Here is a 24,368-nt window from a genome sequence, read left to right as displayed (position 1 = left end):
CCATAATAAAGGACAAAAGTGGTAAGGACCTAACAGAAGCAGAAGCCATCAAGAAGAGGTGGCAGGAATACACAGAGGAACTATACCAGAAAGATATGGATGTCTTGTACACCCCAGGTAGTGGGGTTGCTGACCTTGAGCCAGACATCCTGGAGAGTGAAGTCAAATGGGCCGTAGAAAGCACTGCAAATAACAAGGCCAGTGGAAGTGATGGTATTCCAGCTGAACTATTTAAAATTTTAAAAGATGATGCTGTCAAGATGCTAAACTCAATATGCCAGCAAGTTTGGAAAACTCAGCAGTGGCCAGAGGATTGGAGAAGATCAGTCTACATCCCAATCCCAAAGAAGGGCAGTGCTAAAGAATGCTCCAACTACCGCACAATTGCACTCATTTCACACGCTAGCACGGTTATGCTTAAAATTCTACAAGGAAGGCTCAAGCAGTATGTGGACTGAGAACTCCCAGAAGTGCAAGCTGGATTTAGAAGAGCAGAGGAACCAGAGACCAAATTGCAAACATGCGCTGGATTATGGAGAAAGCTAGAGAGTTCTAGAAAGACATCTACTTCTGCTTCATTGACTATGCAAAAGCCTTTGACTGTGTCGACCACAGCAAACTATGGCAAGTTCTTAAAGAAATGGGTGTGCCTGATCACCTCATCTGTCTCCTGAGAAATCTCTATGTGGGACAAGAAGCTACAGTTAGAACTGGATATGGAACAACTGATTGGTTCAAAATTGGGAAAGGAGTACGACAAGGCTGTATTTTGTCTCCCTGTTTATTTAACTTATATGCAGAATTCATCATACAAAAGGCTGGGCTGGATGAATCCCTAGCCGGAATTAAGATTCCTGGAAGAAATATAAACAACCTCAGATATGCAGATGACACAACCTTGATGGCAGAAAGTGAGGAGGAATTAAAGAACCTTTTATTGAGGGTGAAAGAGGAGAGGGCAAAATATGGTCTGAAGCTCAACATCAAAAAAACGAAGATCATGGCCACTGGTCCCATCACCTCCTGGCAAATAGAAGGGGAAGAAATGGAGGCAGAGAGAGATTTTACTTTCTTGGGCTCCATGATCACTGCAGATGGTGACAGCAGCCACAAAATTAAAAGACGCCTGCTTCTTGGGAGAAAAGCAATGACAAACCTAGACAGCATCTTAAAAAGTAGAGACATCACCTTGCCAACAAAGGTCTGTATAGTAAAAGCTATGGTTTTCCCATACATCACTATGTATGGAAGTGAGAGCTGGACCATAAAGAAGGCTGATCGCCGAAGAATTGATGCTTTTAAATTATGGTGCTGGAGGAGACTCTTGAGAGTCCCTTGGACTGCAAGAAGATCAAACCAATCCATTCTTAAGGAAATCAGCCCTGAGTGCTCACTGGAAGGACAGATCCTGAAGCTGAGGCTTCAATACTTTGGCCACCTCATGAGAAGAGAAGACTCCCTGGAAAAGACCCTGATGTTGGGAAAGATTGAAGGCACAAGGAGAAGAGGACGACAGAGGACGAGATGGTTGGACCGTGTTCTCGAAGCTACCAGCATGAGTTTGACCAAACTGCGGGAGGCAGCGGAAGACAGAAGTGCCTGGCGTGCTCTCGTCCATGGGGTCACGAAGAGTCGGATACGACTATACAACTAAACAACAACAACTATTTAATTTCTATCTAAATAACTTAGTATCTGCACTCAATGACTCAGAACTCCACCCGCCGAAGGTGGCAAATCGGCATATTTCAGTCCTGCTATATGCCGATGATGCAGTAATTCTATCTAGAACCCCCATTGGACTCAAAAGAGCACTAAGAAAGCTCACAGCATACTGTGAATCTGAATGTCTCAAAATCAACTAGCAAAAGACCAAGATACTCACTTTTGGGGGAAAACCCAAAGCTTAGAAGCTGGGAACTCCAAGGCCATAAATTAGAACAAGTCACAAACTACAAGTATCTAGGCCTCAGGAACCAATAAACTACACATAAACTCCATCGGGAGTTCAGTGGGAAAAACCACAAATTGTATCCTTAAATTCTTCAGAGCACAAGGGGGCTTCTTTGTCTCCACAGCTCTAAAATTATACAAGGCCAAAACTTTGGCACAACTCCTTGATGGTTCCTTTTTGGGTCTGCCTTCCTCTGCTTTCTCCCCCCTTGAGAGAGTTCAATCTAGACTTCTTGGAGCTCTCCTACAAGTCCCCAGATGTGTCTCAAATGCATGGGTTAGATTGGAAATGGGGATGATGAGACTGGAGGCTAGCATCTGCCTAACATCAATCTACAAATAGCTGACATTGAATCTGCTCCCCTGAGGGATAGCCCCATTGATCCTCTGTGACCAATTCCAGTCAGGCTGGCAGACTGCAGTCCTGAACAGCCTCCAGAAACTGGGTTTTGCCCCTCAAGCCCTTCTAAGTCTGGGCTTGGGCCAGGCAAAAGCTACGGTTAGGCAAAGAATATTAGACACCAAGAGACAACAGGACTGCGCAAGGTGCCCCGACTATAAAATTGGAGAGATCGAGTGATATACAGCCGCACCGGCAGCATATCTCTTCTTTCTCGTATCTAGAAATGCAAGAAGGGCCTTTACACTTACCAGAAGCTTGGCTCTTCCCTCTTCGGTCCTGGATGGAGCCCTTAGAAAAGACCCCTATGCTCAGAGACTTTGCACCTGTCTATTGGGAGAGATAGGAAGCCCAGAACACTTGTTCTTTAGATGTCCCTTTTACGAAGAGGCACGTAGTAAGTTCATTGATCCCCTACTGATGAGGCTCACCAACCTCCCGCAAAAGCAAATATTTGACCTTTTGCTGTTAGGCAAAGATCAGAAGATGACCTGGATGGTTGCCAGATTCTGTCTACATATCTGCAGGCGCAGACCATCGCCCAATTCAAAATAGTCCGGCATGAAAATTCCCAAACTCGGTTCCATGGGTGACTGTGAGTCAACTCCCTGGGATAGTTTATTGTGGTACATTGTTTCTAAATTTATTGTTGTACATTGTTTTAATTGTCTGTTTTAACCATATCTGCACATAAGTTTCTAATGCTGTGAGTGTCCTCTATTTCAGAGGCTTCTACTCTGCAGCCTCTTATAGTTGTTTTAACTGCAAGTCTTTTAGTTCTTATGATCTTACAGTTGTTTTAACTGCATGTTTTTATTTGTTTTTAGTTATTATCTATTTTAATTATCAGTTTTTATCCATCCATTATCCGTGTTTAATCTTGTATTTTATTCAGATGTTTTATCCTATGCTTGTTACTTTGTCCTCATTTGCTCTAACAATTATCAGTTTAAAAAAAAATCCTAACTGCTATTTTATTTATATGGGTTTTTGTGTGTGTGTGTTTTCTTTTTTATCCTGGTCTGTGTTTTCTTTTTTATCCTGGTCACAGGTGAAGCCAGAAGAGATTCGGGAAATGAGAGTGATCCCAACTATTAGGGTCAGGGCTGGCAAGGGGGAAAGATGTGATTGATTTGTGCCATTTTAAGTCGGGATGCGGGTGGCGCTGTGGGTAAAACCTCAGTGCCTAGGACTTGCCGATCGTATGGTCGGCGGTTCAAATCCCCGCGGCGGGGTGAGCTCCCATCCTTCGGTCCCAGCTCCTGCCCACCTAGCAGTTCGAAAGCACTCTTAAGTGCAAGTAGATAAATAGGGACCGCTTTATAGCAGAAAGGTAAACGGCGTTTCCGTGTGCTGCGCTGGTGCTGGCTCGCCAGCTGCAGCTTTGTCACGCTGGCCACGTGACCCAAAAGTGTCTTCGGATGGCGCCAGCTCACGGCCTCTAGAGCGAGATGAGCACGCAACCCTAGAGTCGGACACGACTGGCCCGTACGGGCAGGGGTACCTTTACCTTTATATAAAAACACTGAAACACTGTGCAAATAATGAATCCTGATGAAACATATATATATATATAAACTAAGTCCAACTTAAATCCTGCACAGCATAGTAGGGCTACCCCTCTCCTGTATAAAATAAGAATGTCCCATATTCCAGTGTAAAATGCTATATCCAATACTGATATGGTTTTGTCTTATATTTCAGGTCCCCCTCCCTCTCTCTTTCTCTGTTGAGTTAGGGATCCTTGAAAGGGTGTGTGAAAGGTCACGTATTTAAGCTCTGTGTAGCCAAGAAAAGATTTGCAAATTCATGTATATGTGTGTGCACCATGTGTGTGCACCATGTGTGTGTGTGTGTGTAACAAATTCCAGAGGGAACATCCTCTGGGCTGCAATAGATTGTAATGGATTGTAATGTCACTTCAGCACCAGATTAAAAAATAAAATAGAATCGGCACCAGTTGTTGTTGTTAATAATAATAATAATAATAATAATAATAATAATAATAATAGTAAGAAGAAGAAGCCACCACATCAAACACAACAAAACATCGAACATTAAAAACTTCCCTATAGAGGGCTGCCTTCAGATGTCCTCTTTGTCTGATAGTTTGCTTGACATCTGACAGGAGGGCGTTCTGCAGGTCGGGCATGACTACTGAAAAGGCCCTCTGCCTGGTTTCCTGTAACCTCGCTTCTCACAGTGAGGGAACCACCAGAAGGCCCTCGGAGCTGGACCTCCATGTCTGGGATGAAAGATGGGGTTTGAAGATGCTCTTTCAGGTATACAGGGCCGAAGCCATTTACGACTTTAAAGGTCAGCACCAACACTTTGAATTGTGCTCAGAAAGATACTCGGAGCCAATGTAGGTATTTTAAGGCTGGTGTTGTGTTATATGTGTTATAAACAGTTTTGCTGGGTAATCACTGAAGGTGCTTTAGAGGCTGAAGGACACAACATATTTGCTTTCATCACTGCTGTATGGTAGGCTATGTGACCGTACCTCAGCCAGCGTGGTATGGTGGTTAAGAGCAGTGGACTCATAATCTGGTGAACCGGGTTTGATTCCCTGCTCCTCCACGTGAAGCTGCTAAGTGACCTTGGGCTAGTCACACTTCTCTGAAGTCTCTCAGCCTCACTCACCTCACAGAGTGTTTGTTGTGGGGGAGGAAGGTAAAAGGAGATTCTTAGCCGCTTTGAGACTCCTTCGGGTAGTGATAAAGTGGGATATCATATCCAAACTCCTCCTACTCCTCCTCTTCTTCTTTTCTCTTGGATTCTTGCAGAGACTTATGCCACCTGCCCTTTGGCACAATCATGCCCGCTTTATTGCCCAGGGCTGCTCAGAAATCTAAGGAGCTTCCTGGAGTCCTCAAGATGCTTTGGCGCAATAATGTCAACAACCCACTCCATCCCAACATTCCACACTGAAACTAGGGTCTCAAAAGGAGCACCAGTTGTGCTGCCTGGAAAATACCTCAGAGCCTTTAGAAATCCCTGAGGTTTCATCCGTTTCTCCGGTGGACTACCTTTACTAGTTCACCACCCCTGTGAGGAGAGTCAGTCACAACCAATCCATACCTCGCCATGAGGTGATCCTTCCATGACAAATAGGGCTGTGCACTGGATTCCAGACAGAGCCCAGATCTCAAATCAAATTGGCCCAGTTTGATCCCCTAGGCCAGGTTGACTGATCCAATGTATCTACGTTAATTTCCAACTACTGCAATCCTTACAAACATGTTTACATGTTCATCTAGGTGAACTTTTGGTCCATTAAACCCTGCTGCTTTATGTCCATATAATTCAAGGATAATGGCATGCTGACCTGGTTATACAGTATCTAATCTTCAATTAAGGGCAGGAATATCTTCCAGACGGAGCAGTCGGAATTGCCCAATGCTGTCTTTTCAGATAAAGGCCATTGGAATTATGAGGAATTAAGAGTTTATCCTATTCCTAGGTTCCTCCCTTGTTTGTTTCAGTATTGTCTCTTCAGATTTTCTGCACCAGCTCAGCAGACTCTGATGGAGCAAGAACCTTTTTTCTGTTCATTCTGTTTTCTGTTGTAGTCTTGATTTCTTATTCTTCTGATAAGTTTCACTATTTCTGCATACTCCATTAGTTTTTGTATCCAATCTTCTTTTGTTGAGGCCTCTTCATCCTTCCACTTTTGGGCAAATAATATTCTTGCAGCTGTAGTTGCATACATAAATAAATTTCTATACTGTTTGGGTAGTTCTAATCTTATAATTTCCAAAAGAAAAGTTTCTTTCTGGATTTTTTAAATGAATGTTATCTTTTTCAATTCATTATATATCATTTTCCAGTAAGCTTTAACCTTATTACAAGACCACCGCATGTGAAAAAGGTGCTTTTTTTCTCTTTACATTTCCAACATCTATTTGACTTTTATTTATACATTTACTAGGTGTTCAATACCATCAATATAACATTATAATTTTCTCTTAAACCGTAATATGCTGTAAATTTTATATCCATATATATTTGCAATTCATTTTTACTCTCGTCATTCATGTTTTTTTACCAGGAGCTTGGTTTTATCTTGGTTAATCTTAAGACCTGCTATTTCTCCAAAAACTTTTATCTCTCCTAATGCTTTCAGATTTGACACTATTGGTTCTTCTACAGAAATCACCGCCTCATCTGCAAATGCTTTTGATTTCATAGAATAGAATCATAGAATCATAGAGTTGGAAGAGACCACAAGGGCCATCGAGTCCAACCCCTGCCAAGCAGGAAACACCATCAGAGCACTCCTGACATATGGTTGTCAAGCCTCTGCTTAAAGACCTCCAAAGAAGGAGACTCCACCACACTCCTTGGCAGCAAATTCCATGGTCGAACAGCTCTTACTGTCAGGAAGTTCTTCCTAATGTTTAGGTGGAATCTTCTTTCTTGTAGTTTGGATCCATTCCTCCGTTCTGCTTCTCTGGAGCAGCTCCATTCTGCTTCTCTGGAGCAGCAGAAAACAACCTTTCTCTCTCCTCTATGTGACATCCTTTTATATATTTGAACATGGCTATTATATCACCCCTTAACCTCCGCTTCTCCAGGCTAAACATGCCCAGCTCCCTTAGCCGTTCATCATAGGGCATTGTTTCCAGGCCTTTGACCATTTTGGTTGCCCTCCTCTGGACACGTTCCAGTTTGTCAGTGTCCTTCTTGAACTGTGGTGCCCAGAACTGGACACAGTACTCCAGGTGAGGTCTGACCAGAGCAGAATACAGTGGCACTATTACTTCCCTTGATCTAGATGCTATACTCCTATTGATGCAGCCCAGAATTGCATTGGCTTTTTTAGCTGCCGCGTCACATTGTTGGCTCATGTCAAGTTTGTGGTCAACCAAGACTCCTAGATCCTTTTCACATGTACTGCTCTCAAGCCAGGTGTCACCCATCTTGTATTTGTGGCTCTCATTTTTTTTGCCCAAGTGCAATACTTTACATTTCTCCCTGTTAAAATTCATCTTGTTTGTTTTGGCCCAGTTCTTTAATCTGTCAAGGTCGTTTTGAAGTGTGATCCTGTCCTCTGGGGTGTTAGCCACCACCTGGGACTCTCTTATATCTGGTGCTATTTAATATTGACATCAGTGGTGTGTGGTCAATGGACTAAGGGGACTAGGCTAGTCCCCTAAATGTTCCCCTGGTGCCTCCTTGGAAAGAGGCAGGAGGACGCCAACATCCTGTTAGAGCCCTGGCACTGTCAGGGACCATTCTGAGGAGGGCTGCACCAAGGAAGAATGGTGGGAGCCACCCCTCACACTGATCCTGAATCTTCTCAGGAGCAGGAGGACAGTATAGATTTGGAACAGTGGTTTGCAGAGGGGCATAGTTCAGAAGGCAGAAGCTGGGGTACACTGGATGGAGAACAGCTAGCAGAAGAAACACCAGAAGACAGAGAGAGTTAACAGATTTACAGTCTCTAGATAGCATCCCCCCGCCTCCCCCTAACTCCCTTTGTGCTGCAAAAGGGGCAGAGACTCAGGGTGACCAACTCATAGCTAAGAGTCGCAAGCTCGGAGCCACTAGCTTGGTGTTAATTGTAAATAAACGTACCATAAAACTGCCAGAGACTGATTCATTCTTACTTGCTTGCCTGCCTGAGATCATTACAATTACATAAGGAAATAGAATCACATACCGTCCAACATTTCGGGAGGGCAAAGCAGGACATTCCATCCTATCAAGCCTGCCTGATCTCCACAGTTAGTCAGAATAGACACAAATTATAAAACTCCACACATAGCTCAGCAGATGAGCAGAGGGCTGGGTTTTCCCTAAATTTCTGTGGGAGAAGATTACACAAGAATATAACACAACCTCCCATCCCACCCATTTTCTCCATCCTTCTGACTTATTTAGTGTTGGCATTACAATCTACATTAAATGTATACCTGCACCACAACTGCATGAATTAGTCTGGGCCACATCCGTTTGTGGTGACGAAAATGTGATATGTTTGTCTTTAGTGGTTGAGGTGTTCTTTGTACACATGTACACCTATGAAAATTTCTTGTCTTTTTCCATGCTCCTGGTGAATACCATGTAATTGGGGAGAGGTCCCTATTTTACTAATGGCCACTATTGGAACATGCACTGCAGAAGCAGCTGGATTTCATAAAAATTAAGAATTTCCCCACTCATTTTTGCTTCCCGGTGGCTGCTGAAAACAGGGGGGAAAGAACCTCTCCTTGAGCATGGCGAAAGGGAGGCAGTCCAGAAGGGCTCTAAATGAGGAAACTGCTACCTCTTCATGTTAGCTATGCTTCTCTTACAGATTATCACCAAGAAAAAGAGCGAGGAGAGTTGCCCGGCCCTCAGCATTGCCACACTCAGCTAGCTATCAGTAGAGAAAGCTGAAAACCCAGATGCTACCGAGCCAGATTCAGGTTGTACTTTGCACCGAAATCATGTGTCTGAGTGATCATGAGCAAGGACAGTGAAGGCAAACAGAAGACTTCTGTGGACACAGAATACCCGAGTGATTGCACTGATGGATCATGACTTTGATGCACAAATAAGACATGGGTGGAGAGCTCAGGTGGGGGGCGATTCCATAAGTTCACTTGGTGAAGCAGACAGGTGAGATTCCCTTCCACTTGATAATAATAATAATTTTTATTTATACCCCGCCGTCCCCAGCCAAGGCCGGGCTCAGGGCAGCTAACAAGCAATAATAAAAACAAGTTGAATGAATACAGCTTAAAAACAAGATTAAAATACAACAATTAAAATATTGAAACATTAAAATATTAAAATGCAGCCTCATCACAGGAGGAGAAAGGAAAAGGAAAAAGAAAGAGGGGGAGGGAATCAAATTGGCTCCAAGCCAAAGGCCAGGTAGAACAACTCTGTCTTGCAGGCCCTGCAGAAAGAAATCAGATCCTGCAGGGCCCTGGTCTCATGAGGCAGAGCGTTCCACCAGGCCAGAGCCAGTGTTGAAAAGGCCCTGGCTCTGGTTGAAGCTAATCTAACTTCCTTAGGGCCTGGGACCACTAGGGTGTTGCTATTTATGGACCTTGAGGCTCTCCGTGGGGCATACTGGGAGAGGTGGTCCCGTAGATACGAGGGTCCTAGGCCATGAAGGGCTTTAAAGGTCAAAAGCAGCACCTTAAATCTGACCCTGTACTCCACCGGGAGCCAGTGCAGCTGGAAAAGCACTGGGTGAATATGCTCCCATGGCAGAGACCCCGTGAGGAGCCTCGCTGCTGCATTCTGCACCCGCTGGAGTTTCTGGGACAGCTTCAAGGGCAGCCCCGCGTAGAGCGAATTACAGTAGTCAAGCCTGGAGGTGACCGTCGCATGGATCACTGTGGCCAGGTCGGGGCGGGAAAGGTAAGATAATGTTATCTTGCTCCTGCCGAGGGAAGAAGGCTATTACTTAAGGTAGCAGCTATATGACAGGGAGGAAGGATGGTTCCCTCAGGTCTCTGCCCAGGAGATCACCAACCACAGTGTTGTGGAGTTCAGTGTGCCATGCACGGAACAGCTGTACATAGAAACCGAAGCATTTGTCCATTGGAGTGCTCTGGATACAAAGCCATTGATGAGCCCAGAGAAGGCATATCTGTGTGCTTGCTGCCTCTTTGTGTTTCTCCTGGTTCAAAAGAGTTCTCCTGGCATCAGATATGGCTCACAGGAGAGCCACCATCCCAAGAGATGGTAAACTTTCTGCAGCACTGTCCTGAGGATGTCCTTTGTCTAAATATCCAAAGACTGTACTGGCCAGTGTTTTTGTTAAGTTTCTAGAAAACTGATGTAGAGCTGTATAGTTAGATCCAACTGTACGCATGCTTTTGGGAGCTAGTGGGGACCCCTTTCATGTTCACTCTTTTTCTAAATTGTTGTATTTCCGGTGTAGCTATCTTGTTGCATTTCTTCTATTCCAGTGCATTTGTTCCTGGATTGATGGCTAGTGCTGTATTCAGCTCTGACATCTTTGTGAAAGAAATATGAAGTGCAATGCTCACGCTGAATCTGTTACACTTCAGAATCTGTCGGTTTTAAACATATTACTGTAACCCAGTGACTTAATAAAAGCTGCACAGTGTTGTTATCACTGTGTTTGCAGCAGGGGTTTGGGCTTCAGCATAAGGATTAAACTCTAAAGTTAACCAACTCTAAAAGCAGTTGGAGTTGTATGAGCAGCAATTGGTCTTTGGCAAGCTGACAGGGCAGGATTGGCTCCATTATTCCAGCCACACAGCACTCATCTTTCCTGATACACCCATACTTCCCATCTGAAGAATAGCTGTGCTATTATAGAATTAAGGATGGCCTGGAATGTGTGACCTATTAAAGTGATTAGTTTTCCCCCTCTCACCTGAGATCTGTGTGGGATGGCAAGGGATGCTATGTTTCACAAGGCATGAAGTACTTCCATGCCAAAGGCACCTGCGTCGGCTACAAGGAAATTCCCTTCTTCGGTGCTTCTTCGCTTAAGGAGAATGGCATTCGGTGAAACTCTGTGGATGCTGACATTATATGTGGCCATTTTAATCCATTCTTTGCTGCTTGCATGGGGAGTTTATTACCATCTCACCAGGACCCATATTCCTCCAGAAATCACCCATGGTGCAAAATTACAAATTATCAGTATGGCTTCGGGATATCTCTTCGGACTGGTAAGTGTGTGTGTATGATCATTTTCTCCTACTGAGCAACTTGTATGGGATACAGACTGCCTGTGTCAGCCTCTGTCAAGGGAAGAGGGAGCATATTTGAGTTCCAACTTGTGTCTTGTGAATTACTCTGCCCATTTCTAATATCTCCACTCCCCAACCACATTGTGACAATGCCTTCCACACTTCAAGCAAATGAGGGTTTCTTCGTGTTTTTTCTTGCATGCAGCCTGAGTACTGTAGCGGTTCTTCTTTTCAGAGCACTTACACAAATTCCGTCCAGCTGTCATATTTACAGTGTTCCAAGTCTCTCCCTCTGAAAATGCAGTAATAAAGAGCCCCACTTGTGTATATCTCAGTGGTTCAGTGCTCGGACATTGTTCCAGTAATCCGACGTTTTGCCCCTAAATAGCTTAGTCATTGAGTTTTGTAGCAACTAATATACAAGAGAAGACAGTATGTAAATGGCTAAAGCAGGGTTATATCTGTCCCCATCGGCGTGTTTCCATTGGGAGCAAGGCCGTCTTTAGCATATGCGCTGCCGGGGTGCAAAGATTCGCTCAGCGCCCCCAAATTTAGTTTTGCCCCCAAATTAACTTTTATTATGTTTATGTCAGTCACCATGCCTTATCTCTTGTTTATGAGAGAAGGGAGGAAAAAGAAACAAACTTTTATTTGCTCATTTATTTACAATACACTTAGACTTAAGTACACAACACCACCACATTTAACATAAGTATTGTTTAGGCACCTACTTAGGAGAAACATCAGTCGTGTCAAAGGTGCCACTGCCGCATAGCAGCTCTATGCAATACATACCATAATATTTTGATGTAAGAGTTAATTTTGCGTGCACAGCGCCATTGTGAATGACAGGCATTGCCTTTGAGTCTGACAAGCGCCACCATTGTAAATGACAAGCGGCGCCGCTGGTGCGGCTCATCTTTGGTAAACGAGCGCACAAAATTGAAAGTCCTTTAGTGAAACAGTAGGTATACATTTCGGTAATACCTAGGTATATATGTATTTTGTTTCTCTAGCTTGATCAAAATTATTTATAATTTCATAACAGGTAGATAGTTAAGAGCTTAGGCAGCTTCAGCGGCAGGCACCTGGCGCCCCCCAGAATTCAGCACCCGGGTACCCCGCACCCCTTGCACCCCCAGGTAAATACGGCTGTGGAGCATAAAAAGAGGACTGTATCCTACTGTGGTGTTAGAACATTCCTACCTAAAGGGGGAAACCCACCTCTCTTTCCATTGCATTTTGATTCTGAATCCTGTGCTCCATCCTGCTACTTATCCTGCCCACCCCAACCTTTTTAAAAAAGCGCTCAGGTTTGGTTTCTCTCCATTTCTCCCCACCCCCTCTTAATATTTAATGTTAATCCTTGTGAAAATGCATGAGCATTTTAGTACATACTTCTTCAGAGGTGCCAACTTGAATAAAATATTGGGATGTGACATATTTGAAAGCCCATCAACCTGGGCTTTCAATATTTTAAGGTAGGGACCTTGGTCCCTAGGATTTGGCTCCTAAGCATCTAATATCCCTCCTATTATTTCTGCTCAGTTGTGCAGAATAAACATATTTGCAAGCAATGGACCTTAATGTGCTGTATTTTCATATGTCATTAGGTAAGACTTTAGGTAGGGTTGTTGTTGTTGTTGTTTAAAGGCAACAGGTGACAAAAAGTGGGTGAAGCCAGAAGAGATTCGGGAAATGAGAGTGATCCCAACTATTAGGGTCAGGGCTGGCAAGGGGGAAAGATGTGATTGATTTGTGCCATTTTAAGTTGGGATGCGGGTGGCGCTGTGGGTTAAACCACAGAGCCTAGGACTTGCCGATCAGAAGGTCAGCAGTTCGAATCCCCACAAAGGGGTGAGCTCCTGTTGCTCTGTCCCAGCTCCTGCCAACCTAGAAGTTCAAAAGCACGTCAAAGTGCAAGTAGATAAATAGGTACCACTCCGGTGGGAAGATAAACAGTGTTTCCTTGCGCTGTTCTGGTTTGCCAGAAGCGGCTTAGTCATGCTGGCCACATGACCCAGAAGCTGTACACCGGCTCCCTCGGCCAATAAAGCGAGATGAGCGCCGCAACTCCAGAGTCGGCCATGACTGGACCTAACGGTCAGGGGTCCCTTTACCTTTACCTAAGGTGGACGTTGGCATTTCTCTGCCTCTCAGTTCTGGTTCTCTCCATGGCGGGAGGTTGGGCTTTGGGCTTTTCACTGTGAATGCAAAAAGATCCGAAGCGGATCATAAATGCTAAATGTTTTGGTCCAAATAGGGGCTGCTCCTGGAAAAACTTGGCATTTGCCACAGGTATATGATCTGGAGGATCTTAGATGTTTCAATATCACCAAAACACTGCCAAGGGCTGGTAATAAAGGACCTTGTTTTCGATGGGGTGCCAGTCAGGGTGCACTGGCCCCAAACATCACCTGCTGAGAACAGGAGAGGAGTGATGTATTTTCATGGAGGTATTGCTCTCTTCGGAACAATGCGTAAGTTCTTTGAAAGCATCTTAAAACTATATTGTTCTAGGATAATTTGGGAGTCCTGAAATGTTTGCCATGGAGGGTGGTGGGAGTGGTTTGTACTGCCTCTGTATGCAGCTCAAGTTAAATTCACATGGCAGGATGGGATTCTATTACAAGAAAATGAGACAGAGAAATCCATTCACACTGGTGACCAATTCTGTGTTCTCACCAGTCTTAATGGTCAATGAAAAATCCTTAAAATGCCAAAGAGCATGTTTCTGCTTTGTACGCCAAATGATTTGAAAAGAGGTTCCAGAAATGGTCAGAAATAACTAAGCAGAAATGTAGACTAAGCCTTGGTCCTGTATATATATATATATATATATTTGCTTTCGTAGATTTTCACGGGTACAGGAATGCAGGTTTTGGTGTCCTCGGGTGTCTTCCCGTGTAAAAGTTGGGGTGTCTAGGCGACGTTTCGACGAGGTCTCACTTGAAGATGACGAGTGAGACCTCGTCGAAACGTCGCCTAGACACCCCAACTTTTACACGGGAAGACACCCGAGGACACCAAAACCTGCATATATATATATATATATATATATATATATATATGTATATGTATATTTATATTTATATATTTATATTTATATTTATTTATATCTATTTGGTTCAATCCAACTAAGTTTCTCCCACAGTAGGTTCATTAGGTTTCATGGTTTTGTTTTAACAATAATAATAATAATAATAATAATTTTTTATTTATACCCCGCCCTCCCCAGCCAAGGCCGGGCTCAGAGCGGCTTACAAGCAATAATAAAAGCAAGATGAATGATTACAAACTTAAAAACAAAAATAAAACACAACAATTAAAATAATGGAACATTAAAATATTAAAATGTAGCCTCATCGCAGGAGGAGAAGGAAAAGAAGGGGGGAAAAGAGAGAGGGGGGGAGGGAGGGAATCAAACTGGCTCCAAGCCAAAGGCCAGGCGGAACAACTCTGTCTTACAGGCCCTGCAGAAAGAAATCAGATCCTGCAGGGCCCTGGTCTCATAAGGCAGAGCGTTCCACCAGGCCGGAGCCAGAGTTGAAAAGGCCCTGGCTCTGGTCGAAGCCAATCTAACTTCCTTAGGGCCCGGGACCACTAGGGTGTTGTTATTTATGGACCTTGAGGCTCTCCGTGGGGCATACCAGGAGAGGCGGTCCCGGAGGTACGAGGGTCCTAGGCCGTGAAGGGCTTTAAAGGTCAAAAGCAGCACCTTAAATCTGACCCTGTACTCCACCGGGAGCCAGTGCAGCTTGAAAAGCACTGGGTGAATATGCTTCCATGGCAGAGACCCCATGAGGAGCCTCGCTGCAGCATTCTGTACCCGCTGGAGTTTCTGGGACAGCTTCAAGGGCAGCCCCGCGTAGAGCGAATTACAGTAGTCAAGCCTGGAGATGACTGTTGCATGGATCACTGTGGCCAGGTCGGGGCGGGAAAGGTAAGGTAATAAAAAAAAGGTAATAAAAAGGTTTTCCTTTTTATTTTACAATCCAGTGGCCTATAAATTTTATTAAATAAAATTTTATTCAATAAATAAGTAAAATAAGATAAATAGACCCAAATTAGTCATATCTGTTAATTTTAATGGATTTACTTTTTTTTTTTTGAGCAGGAGCCTTCTATGTATATTGGTACCCTGTAGTCTGTCCCAAAGTCTGGTTCTGGAGACTGTATCAAAGGCTGCTTTTAGGTCAACGAAGGCAGGGTATAGTGAGGCCTGGGTGAGATTGGAAATGGGGATGATGAGAGTGGAGGCTAGCATCTGCCTAACATCAATCTACAAATGGCTGACATTGACTCTGCTCCCCCGAGGCATAGCCCCATTGATCCTCTGCGACCAATTCCAGTCAGGCTGGCAGACTGCAGTTCTGAACACCCTCCAGAAACTGGATTTTCCCCTCAAGCCCTTCTAAGTCTGGACTTGGGCCAGGCAAAAGCCACGGTCAGGCAAAGAATATTAGATACCGAGAGACAACAGGACTGTGCAAGGTGCCCCGACTATAAAATTGGAGAGATCAAGAGATATATAGCCGCACCGGCAGCATATCTCTTCTTTCTCGTATCTAGAGATGCAAGAAGGGTCTTTACACTCGCCAGAAGCTTGGCTCTTCCCTCGCCGGTCCTGGATGGAGCCTTTAGAAAAATCCCCTATGCTCAGAGACTTTGCACCTGTCCATTGGGAGAGATAGGAAGCCCAGAACACTTGTTCTTTAGATGTCCCTTTTACGAAGAGGCACGTAGTAAGTTCATTGATCCTCTACTGATGAGGCTCGCCGACTTCCCGCAAAAGCAAATATTTGACCTTTTGCTGTTAGGCAAAGATCAGAAGATGACCTGGATGGTTGCCAGATTCTGTCTACATATCTGCAGGCGCAGACCATCGCCCAATTCAAAATAGTCCGGCATGAAAATCCCCAAACTCGGTTCCATGGGTGACTGTGAGTCAACTCCCTGGGATAGTTTATTGTTGTACATTGTTTCTAAATTTATTGTTGTACATTGTTTTAATTGTCTGTTTTAACCATATTTGCACATCAGTTTCTAATGTTGTGAGTGTCCTCTATTTCAGAGGCTTCTACTCTGCAGCCTCTTATAGTTGTTTTAACTGCATGTTTTTATTTATTTTTAGTTCTTATCTGTTTTAATTATCAGTTTTTATCCATCCATTATCCATGTTTAATCTTGTATTTTATTCATATGTTTTTCTCCTATGCTTGTTTCTTTGTCCTTATCTGCTCCAACATTTATCAGTTAAAAAAATCCTAACTGCTATTTTATTTATATATATATTTGTTTTTTTATCCTGGTCTGTGAATGTAATAAAGTTCATTCATTCATTCTTTTTTTAAAAAAATAATTTTTATTAACAGGCCAATCACATCACATTAGTTCCAAATTATACAGCCAAATTTTAAATTTTGTTGGGGATACCCATACATCAAGCTCTGCACGAGTCCAAAACTCTGAACGATTCCAAACATCACTTATATTACTGCTTTAACTAGACAGTTCTATCCAGTTCAATCCAGATAGTCCTTTATTACTTTCTTTCTCTTCTCGTTGTTAACGTATATTCCTTTCTTTGCGATCTCTGATAATTTTCACAAGCAGATTGAAAATAGCCATCCTCTGTGTGGGTTTTGTACTCTTCAAAGATCATATCGCTCAGGGACAGCCTCTGTTCAATGCTTCCATTAAAAAAAATTAATCTTCGGCCTGTCCTTTACTTTTCTCAGGCTTGCCAAATAAATCAAATGAATCAGGAGGCTCTGTCAGGTCAAGTTTGAGTTCCAACATTCCTTCTCTTTCGAACAATCCTGATTCTCCTCCCCCTGTCCTTCTTTCTCCGGCAAGCCTGTCTTGGCGAGACGCCATTTTTTAACTGTGTCATAAAAAATTTCCTCTTTCTCACTGTTCACCAATACTCTCTCCTGTTATAATCCATCCCACACAGTTCTTGAATTACTGCTTGTGATTAATAAAAACGCAACGATCTTATTTCTATCTGGGTGAAGGGTTATTAATATCACATTGTGCAAAGAAAAAAAAGTTTTTCCCTCCACGCCCCCCCTTCATTCCAAATATACAGTCTCCTAGTGGTGATTCATCAGAAGTTTTACTTATCCATCCGTCACTCCCGGTCACAGAGATCCATTAATCAGCAGTCTTATCTCTTGAACATTACTTGATGTATGTGCTTCAGCTTCATTCCAATCATATGTTTCCAATTATAATTCCGAGCTGAAGCAACCAGCACGTGCTAATTGGAATCAGCGTCAGGAAGATCTGACTTCACCGAGGGCTCGTGCCAAGTGTTCGGCACCCCCCTCGGATCAGGGGGTGATTGTGAACACCGCTGGCAAGGCAGTGCCCCCCGTCTCCTGGGGGGGTAGGAAGACTGCATACTTCCCATAGCAGCTCCTTAATTACCTCGTATGGGTCAGAGAGATGTTATTGTCGGCCATCTTCCAACGCGCCACCTGGTGGCCCCTCAAGTTCATTCATTCATTCAATGGATTTACTTTGAGGAAGGCTAACACTGGCTGTAACTCAAAATGATTTCAATATGAATGACTAGGAAATTTTGTTATGGACGCTCCCTGCCCCCTATAGCTGTTGACTGTGTGTTTCTGTGTGTTTTCACCCCCCAGGAGCCTTTGAAAGATCATGCTGCTATATTGCCCACCAAAGTGAGTCAGTGGTTGTGAATGTCAAGTAAGTGCTTACATTCTCTTTGTTAAAAAAGGGTGTGTGAGAGTCCCCTCAGCTTCTAATCCTTCCTAAGACCTGAGCCCGGAGGAAGCCTGCTAAAATTTACATAGCGATTTGGCCAACCTCTCAAATGGACATTCCGTTTTGCATTTGGATATTTTTTATGTTCCAGGCCCCAATCATAGGATGAGTTCTGCTGGATCAGGTCAGTGAATGGCCCATTTAATCCAACATCCTGTTCGCAACCAGTTGCCCATGGGAAGCCAGCAAGCGGAAACCAAGTGCGACAGCCCTCTCCCCAGTTGTGATTCTCAGAAAGTCGTATTCAGGTGCATATTGCACCATCTGTAGCTTTTATTCAAGCACAGCCACTTTCAGGGAATGATCTGAAACCTCTGGACCTCTCCTACCCCTAGTGTGGACCGATGGGCTAGTTCATGGGTAGGCAAACTAAGGCCCGGGGGCCAGATCCAGCACAATCATCTTCTCAATCCGGCCTGCGGATGGTCCGGGAATCAGCATGTTTTTACATGAGTAGAATGTGTGCTTTAATTTAAAACGCATCTCTGGATTATTTGTGGGGCATAGGAATTCATTTGTTTTCCCCCCTTCAAAATATAGTCCGGCCCCACACAAGGTCTGAGGGACAGTGGACCGCCCCCCCCTCCCCGATGAAAAAAATTGCTGACCCCTGGCCTCTAGTTTGTCCATTTCATTTTTTCTCGGTTTCTTCCTTTTGCTTAAGTCTTAAATTCAGTTCTCCACATAAGCTTGCCTTTAAAAAAGAGTCCTCATAAAAACTTTGAATTCTTGTTTGAATTCACCCTTATTTTTGTATGTTATTTTCAAGAATATACATATGCATTTTTATGCCCACTTTACCCCAGTAAAGCATTTAGTTCTATACATTCCTCGGCTGGAAAACTGCACTGTGTATGTTTCAAAGGATGATTGTGTTTCTGTTTGTGCACTGTGTATGGAAACTTCAAATTACCGTATTTTTTGCTCTATAAGACTCACTTTTTCCCTCCTAAAAAGTAAGGGGAAATGTGTGTGCATCTTATGGAGCAAATGCAGGCTGCGCAGCTATCACAGAAGCCAGAACAGCAAGAGGGATTGCTGCTTTCACTGTGCAGCGATCCCTCTTACTGTTCTGGCTTCTGAGATTCAGAATATTTTTTTTCTTGTTTTCCTCCTCCAAAAACTAGGTACGTCTTGTGGTCTGGTGCGTCTTATAGAGCAAAAAATACAGTAGGTGTGTTTATCTGCAGAGGTGAACTGAACTGGAATTTCTTCCCCAACGCTACCCAAGGTGGAGCATGAAAAGAAAGAGAGGAGCAAAATTCCCATAAAATCTTATAGAATCTCAATCCACAACTATCATTTCTCTTTCTCAGTGTCATATAGATATTTTTGTTTCATTTCAATTGAAGTAGAAACAGACATCATAATGGCATAGCACAGTTTGCAAGAATACCGCAGAATATACATAGGTAATCCTTAACCCTTCTTGGGATGCGGGTGGTGCTGTGGTCTAAACCACTAAGCCTAGGGCTTGTTGATTGGAAGGTCGGTGGTTCGAATCCCCACGACGGGGTGAGCTCCCATTGCTTGGTCCCAGCTCCTGCCAACCTAGCAGTATGAAAGCACTTCAAAATGCAAGTAGATAAATAGGTATCGCTCCAGCGGGAAGGTAAACAGTGTTTCCGTGTTCTGCTCTGGTTTCACCAGAAGTGGCCTAGTCATGCTGGCCACATGACATGGAAAAACTGTCTGCAGACTAACGTCTCTCCCTTGGCCAGTAAAGTGTGATGAGCGCAGCAACACCAGAGTCTTTTGCAGCTGGACTTAACTGTCAGGGGTCCTTTACCTTTACCCCTTAACCCTATTGTTGTTTTCATGTTTCAGCTTTACCTTTTTTTTTTTTGGAGTTCTAGGGTTTGCCATATGTCTGGAATTTCTCAGACATATCCAAAATATTGCAATCGGCAGCAATGTCGGGGTGGAAATTGACAAAATGTCCAGGAAAATCAGCAACTTTTCTTTTCAGATTTCCACTGTTTTACTCTTAGTTGGAGATGAGCTGTGGTGTTTATTTAGCTCCACAGTATACAAGTATAATCTGAGGGTGCTTTATTTTGATGAGAGAATTAAAAACAGTGGCCCTAAACTGAGAGATTAAAATAAAACCCAGATAGCTTGAAAATTCAAAGCAATATACCAGGGTTGGAAACCTCAGGGATGCGGGCTGAATGGAGCACTCTGTCCCTCAGAACTCACCCCAGATGACCACCTCCATAGTCCCTGTTTTGTGCGCGCATGCACACACACACACTTCATCTGCCTGGCTGGAATGTGCATATTTTGCAAAGTTGGAGGAATGTGTGGTGTTCATAGGAAGTAGCCTACGAGTACAAAGATAAACTTTGCATTTTATGTCTGCTTAGGCTCTGGTTCCACCCATTATGTAGTCCCCAGAAGGTTGCACAGACAGGAATTTGCCCCATGGGGTAAAAAAAGACACCCCCCATACAAACCTTCAATATGCCATGAAGAAACATGCTCATTTTCTATGCAATGTACACTGTTCAATTTATAAAATCTCTCTCTTTCATGTAAGTTTCCGGTTAGCTCCTGAGCATCTGTATCCAACTCCGGTATTGGACTGCTGTACTGCTGCAATCCACTTTTTGAAGCATGCAAAGGAATACGGAGTGGACCCCAACCGAATTGCCATTGGAGGGGACAGTAGCGGGGGCACGAATGCTGCAGCCGTCTGTCAACAACTAGTGGCAAGGAAGGATCTCCCAAGAGTGCAAGCTCAGTTCCTGGTCTACCCTTTCCTCCAAGCAGTGGACTTCAATTTGCCTTCCTATCAGCAAAACCATTCCATTCCTCTGTTGTTCAGGAAACGAGCTGTCAAACATGGTTTCAAGTATCTCACAGGGAAGATGATCAATGTGGATGGAATCATAAAGGGCGCCCATGTCTCTGCAGATATATGGCTGAAGCACCGGAAACGGATTAGTGCTGACAACATCCCAGAAGAGTTTAAGGGCAAGGGCTATGTCCCGGCAGTACCTCCTCCATTTTCAGAAAAGCTTCATGAACTCTGCAAACGAGGTTTTGAGACAATGTTTTCCCCCCTCTTAGCGGAGGATAACATCATCTGCCAGCTCCCTGAGACTTTCATTTTAACCTGTGAGTATGATCTTATCCGGGACGACGGACTGTTATACAAGAAACGTCTAGAGGACAATGGTGTGCCGGTGACATGGTGTCATCTTCAGGATGGGTTCCATGGAATGACTGTAACTTTTGGCCTGGGGCCATTTGAATTTCCAGCTGCAAGGAAATGTTTGCAGCACGTAGCAGATTTCTTAAAAGGTATATAGAAATAAATGGCCTGTTTTGTCCGGCACTGGTAGTCTTCCCCTTCTGTGCAGGCATATTCTTTTTCATGCCCTGCTCTCCCAATCATAACATTAAAAAAACTGAAAGTCAGATCAAATGTTTGGCACAGTCTAATTTATTAAAGTCAATGTGCTGGACATAAGAAAAGCCCTACAGATTCAGGCCAATTGTCTACCTAGTCTAGCATACTGTTCTCACAATGACCAGGTAGATGCTGTCAAGAGTCCAGGTTCCCAGCTTGATAACACAGTAAGCGTAGGTAATTAAAAAGGAGGATATATTGTAAATACAAACAGATAACTCTGGATGGCTCTAGCCAAGCCATCGGCAGTATCACTCAAGATGACCCTTCTGAAGACTCCTTCTAGTGTCAACAGAAGATATTGAACTTTCGACCTTTACGTCTCTTATTTTGCTTCCTGTCTAGCAGCCCCCCAATTCGCCTCTGCCTTGGACTTTTTTGTCAGCTACAGCCTCTTCCTATTCCGAAAAACTGTCTGTGTGGCTTTTCAAGCCTTCTGCGCTTCCTGAGACCTTTGGCTGTTTTCCAGCCCGCTCTCAGTTGTTCCCTTGGCAACTGGCCGTCCAAGATTAGAGGGAGTCGATGCTGGCAGCTGTGTGCTCTGCTCAGCCGGCGTCAACTCCAAACTTCTCTGTTCCTGACTGTATTCAGCAGCCGGATGCAAAGCTACACTGGGAGCTGGCTCATTCCTGACAGATGCCTCTTGGGACACCCACAAGCAGTGCCTGAGAAAGCTCATAGTGGCTGACATTTGGAAGCATGCTGCCTTTAACTGTAGAAGAAGAACTTAGCCTTCTCTTTCATGAATTTGTCTAATCCTCTTTTAAGTACATCCATGTTCCTGACCATCACTATCCCTTGCAGTAGCCAGATTCACAAGTTAACTGCATACTTCCTTCTCAAACCAGTAAGCAACAAATGCTTAGGAATTCTATCTGACCACGAGGGTCTTTGCGAACTGGTTTGATGACAACTTAAGCTATGCCTGCTTTATTTTAATCAATAATGCTCTTTCCTTTCTACTTTCTTTTGTCTGTCCTGAATCTCCCAACACAGAGCGTCATAGGATGCCCCTGAGTTCTAGTGTTAGTGAGAGAGAAGAGGAAAACTTCTTCCTCTTTGTCTTCCTCTGCTGTTGGACCCATTGATGGCCCCTGGTGGGCCATCTAGTGGGATGTACGCATTTTAGTTCATATATATATATATATATATATATATATATATATATATATATATATAAATTTACAATTTAGAATACTCATTTAAACATCCTTAAAATATCAATGACTCCCCCTTCTTCTCTTTCCAAGGTTCATTTTGCATATCATAAATCTCTGCATTTTTTACATAAACTAAACCATTCAGTATTCCATAATTACATCCATCAAAACTTATTTATACTGTTGAATTCATCTTAATGCTGACAACGTTTCTAAGTGTACACAACCCTCCCATATATTCAATAAACATGTTCCAATCTTCTCTAAACAGATGTTATTATTGTTCTTTTATTCTATATGTTAAGTTTGAAAGGTGCACAATATTCCGTCAGCTTAAGTTGCCTCGCTCGTTTTCCATTTTTGGGCTAACAAAACACGGGCTGCTGTAGTGGCCAGCCAGCTAGCTAAGTTCTAAGCAGACTAGACTCCTTGAAATTAATGGGCCTGAGTTACCCATATCCATTTTTGTCAGTGGGTCTTCCCCTGGCTGTGATATAACATTGGATATAGCCTAATGGGGACGCGGGTGGCACTGTGGGTAAAACCTCAGCGCCTAGGGCTTGCCGATCGCATGGTCGGCGGTTCGAATCCCCGCGGCGGGGTGAGCTCCCGTCTTTCGGTCCCAGCTCCTGCCCACCTAGCAGTTCGAAAGCACCCCTAAGTGCAAGTAGATAAATAGGTACCACTTTATAGTGGGAAGGTAAACGACGTTTCCGTGTGCTGCACTGGTGCTGGCTCGCCAGAGCAGCTTCGTCATGCTGGCCACGTGACCCGGAAGTGTCTCCGGACAGCGCTGGCCCCCGGCCTCTTAAGTGAGATGGGCGCACAACCCTAGAGTCGGACACGACTGGCCCGTATGGGCAGGGGTACCTTTACCTTTACTTATAGCCTAATGAATATAGACATACCTTTGATCCCAAACGCCTTGCGAGTTGAATGTTTTGGCTGCTGAACACCGCAAACCCGGTTTGCGAATGTTCTTTGGAACCCGAATGTCCGACGCGGCTTCTGTGGCTTCCGATTGGCTGCAAGAGCTTCCTTGGTTTCTGAATGTTTTGGAAGTCGAACAGACTTCTGGAACAGATTCCGTTCGACTTCCAAGGTATGGCTGTATTGAACACATTGTCAGATTCTCTCTCTCTCTCCTTGTGAAATCCAGAAACTGTCAAAACAAAATTCCAACCACATTTGCAAGAGGTGAAACATTTAGCAATAAGAAGGAGCACTTGCGCAGAATGATTCCACGTGTGACATAAGTAAGACCTGTTGAGTAAACTGAACTCCTTTCATTACACCCACCATGGGGAGGCTTATAACCAAACCCAAGTTAGTATTTCAACTCTCTCCATATCAGGTCAACAAGCGAGGGAATGTTTGATCCCATTCTCCTGTGATCCACTACAGATCAAACTTTCAAGGACCTTGAAATCACCTTGAAATGCAGTCCAGTTCATCACTGACAAATAGTGGGGAAGGAAGGGTGCAAAGTATACCATTGCAATGCTGTGGTTTGACTAACTTGGCCTTATCCCAGACAGTGGTGAAGGAACCCTCTCTGGCACCCGGGGTGGGACGCCAAGGGGTGGGGCAAACCACCCAGTGGCACACATGTGACATCTGTAATAATAAATAATAATAAATTTTATTTATATCCCGCCCTCCCCAGCCAAAGCTGGGCTCAGGGCGGCTAACATACGGACTGCCCTCAGCTGCTCTACAGCTGGGGGGAGGCAGCGGGCCATCATGTCACCCCCTGCATGATACCCAGGGCAGACCGCCCCCTCCGCCCCCTTCATATGCCCCTGATCCCAGAACAACTTAGTTGTTAGTTGGAACCAATAATGGTTAACCAGGGACAGAATTTGGAGCCTGCTGCACACAAAGCACAAACTCTAAGACTGAGCTCTCAGGACCCTTGCTTCACCTAGCCTCTGGCTCTTCTGGTGACAGCAGATTGCTGGTTGGGGTTCCTT

The 24,368-nt window shown here is 44.1% G+C and overlaps 1 protein-coding gene across 2 annotated transcripts; it reads left to right on the top strand.

Moving 5' to 3' along the window:
- Positions 1–10,562: 10,562 nt before the first annotated feature.
- LOC310850780 (arylacetamide deacetylase-like 4) lies at positions 10,563–21,160 on the top strand. 2 transcript variants are annotated; one of them, XM_083752718.1, is made up of 4 exons: positions 10,568–11,001; positions 13,286–13,502; positions 17,679–17,742; positions 20,360–21,160. In XM_083752718.1, exons 1-4 carry the CDS (start codon positions 10,759–10,761, stop codon positions 21,132–21,134), a joined length of 1,299 nt encoding a protein of 432 aa, XP_083608844.1. In that variant the 5' UTR covers positions 10,568–10,758; the 3' UTR covers positions 21,135–21,160. The 2 variants fall into 2 exon arrangements, with proteins under 2 accessions (XP_083608845.1, XP_083608844.1); XM_083752719.1 differs by lacking the exon at positions 13,286–13,502 and having other exon boundaries at positions 10,563–11,001.
- The last annotated feature ends 3,208 nt before the right edge of the window (positions 21,161–24,368 follow it).

Source organism: Podarcis gaigeae (assembly GCF_964106915.1).
Source record: "Podarcis gaigeae genome assembly, chromosome: 8".
In the NCBI taxonomy this organism is placed as follows: domain Eukaryota; kingdom Metazoa; phylum Chordata; class Lepidosauria; order Squamata; family Lacertidae; genus Podarcis; species Podarcis gaigeae.
Note: the sequence above shows the minus strand (reverse complement) of the source record. Positions and strands in the feature narration are given on the sequence as shown.